The sequence below is a fragment of the Orycteropus afer genome, unplaced genomic scaffold, assembly GCF_000298275.1.
Source record: "Orycteropus afer afer isolate SDZICR_OR568_19922 unplaced genomic scaffold, OryAfe1.0 scaffold00145, whole genome shotgun sequence".
In the NCBI taxonomy this organism is placed as follows: domain Eukaryota; kingdom Metazoa; phylum Chordata; class Mammalia; order Tubulidentata; family Orycteropodidae; genus Orycteropus; species Orycteropus afer.
In genome coordinates this window covers 8,048,752-8,049,984 of record NW_006921732.1, presented here as the reverse complement: position 1 = coordinate 8,049,984, position 1,233 = coordinate 8,048,752, and the positions used below count along the sequence as shown (strand labels likewise).

At 52.1% G+C, this 1,233-nt stretch overlaps 1 protein-coding gene across 1 annotated transcript in view; it reads right to left on the bottom strand.

Moving 5' to 3' along the window:
- Positions 1-297: 297 nt before the first annotated feature.
- LEXM (lymphocyte expansion molecule) overlaps positions 298-1,233 on the bottom strand; it is a 23,303-nt gene continuing 22,367 nt past the window's right edge. The window contains exon 10 of the mRNA XM_007945951.2: positions 298-435. Coding sequence (XP_007944142.2) covers positions 298-435 — 138 coding nt within the window. The remainder of the gene's footprint in view (positions 436-1,233) is intronic.

Below are 1,233 nucleotides of genomic sequence, written 5' to 3'. Positions count from 1 at the left end.
TGTGGATGGTGGGTGGAGGAGTCAAGGATGGCAGAGTATCTTTTCCTTATCAGGAGTGTTAGACAGATCATCTCATTTAGATCTCCATCTTCTCCTTATGTGACAGCTAAGGGAAATGAAACTCAGAGAGGTGAAGCACCTCCTCACACAGCTAGTTAGGGGCAGAGCCAGGATCTGAATTCAAAACCTCTCTCCACTGACTCTTCTGTTTGGGTGGCATGAGGGCCATAGCCATATTCCCATGAGAATCAAGCATGGGGGACCCTCCACTCTGCCTCCCTTGATCCCCAGGTGTACTCACTGCAAAATCATGTCCCAGGCTGGGTCCGAGGGGTAGCGCTTGGATTCGCCCATGTATAGAGATCGGTATCGCTGCCTTCTGTCCTTTGTCTCCATCAACCAGACGTTGAGGTAGCGGCCTACACCTACAGGGTTCTGCACCAGGACATTAGCAAGGTGAAAACCTGGTTTGAAGACTGGATCTCAGGCCTCCTCCTCTCCTCTTGGATTGCTCCCTCCTCCATGCCTCCCCAATCCCATTCCTGGCTCATAGAAAAAGAAATATCAAGAGAGAGGTCCAGAAAGGAGACATAACTTGCTCAAGATCAGGTAGCAAGGGCAGGACAAAGGCAGTACAGGAACCTAGCTTCTGCAGAGGACCAGGGCCAAGGGGCAGATGGGGGAGGGGTTAGGAACAAGAGACCAGCTTCCAGTACAGGATTAGAAAGAACTTACCTCCTACAGAGACAGTGAATACCCAGGCTGGTAGTGGGCAAGCAGAGAGCCTTCTTACCCAGGGGAAAGGGTGAGCCAAGCCATTGGAACTTCAACCACATGGCAGCCCTTCCCACCTTCTTGGAGGACCAGCCATGTGGTAGCAGTACGGACAGTTGGCTCTTGTCTAAACATTTTACTGGGGTCCGCAAGTAAAGACCCTCACCTGTGTACAGGTGCAGACTGGAAGTGAGAAAAAGAAGGAGGAGGAGGTAGAAAACTGGCCACCTGGCTCTCAAGAGAATAGGGCAGCAGCAGCAAGGTACCCTGGGGACTATGCCAGCCACAGGGAGAGGAGGAGCTGGGGTAGCTGGCAGCTACTCCCCTCAGAAGAGGAGGGGGCGCTCAGGTGTGGGAATGTGGCATGGGGCAGCAGAAGTAGATAGGAAAGCAGATAAAGTTGCAAGCAAGATGTATGCCACAAAAAAAAAAAAAGAAGGTGGGGACCAGGTTTGCTGG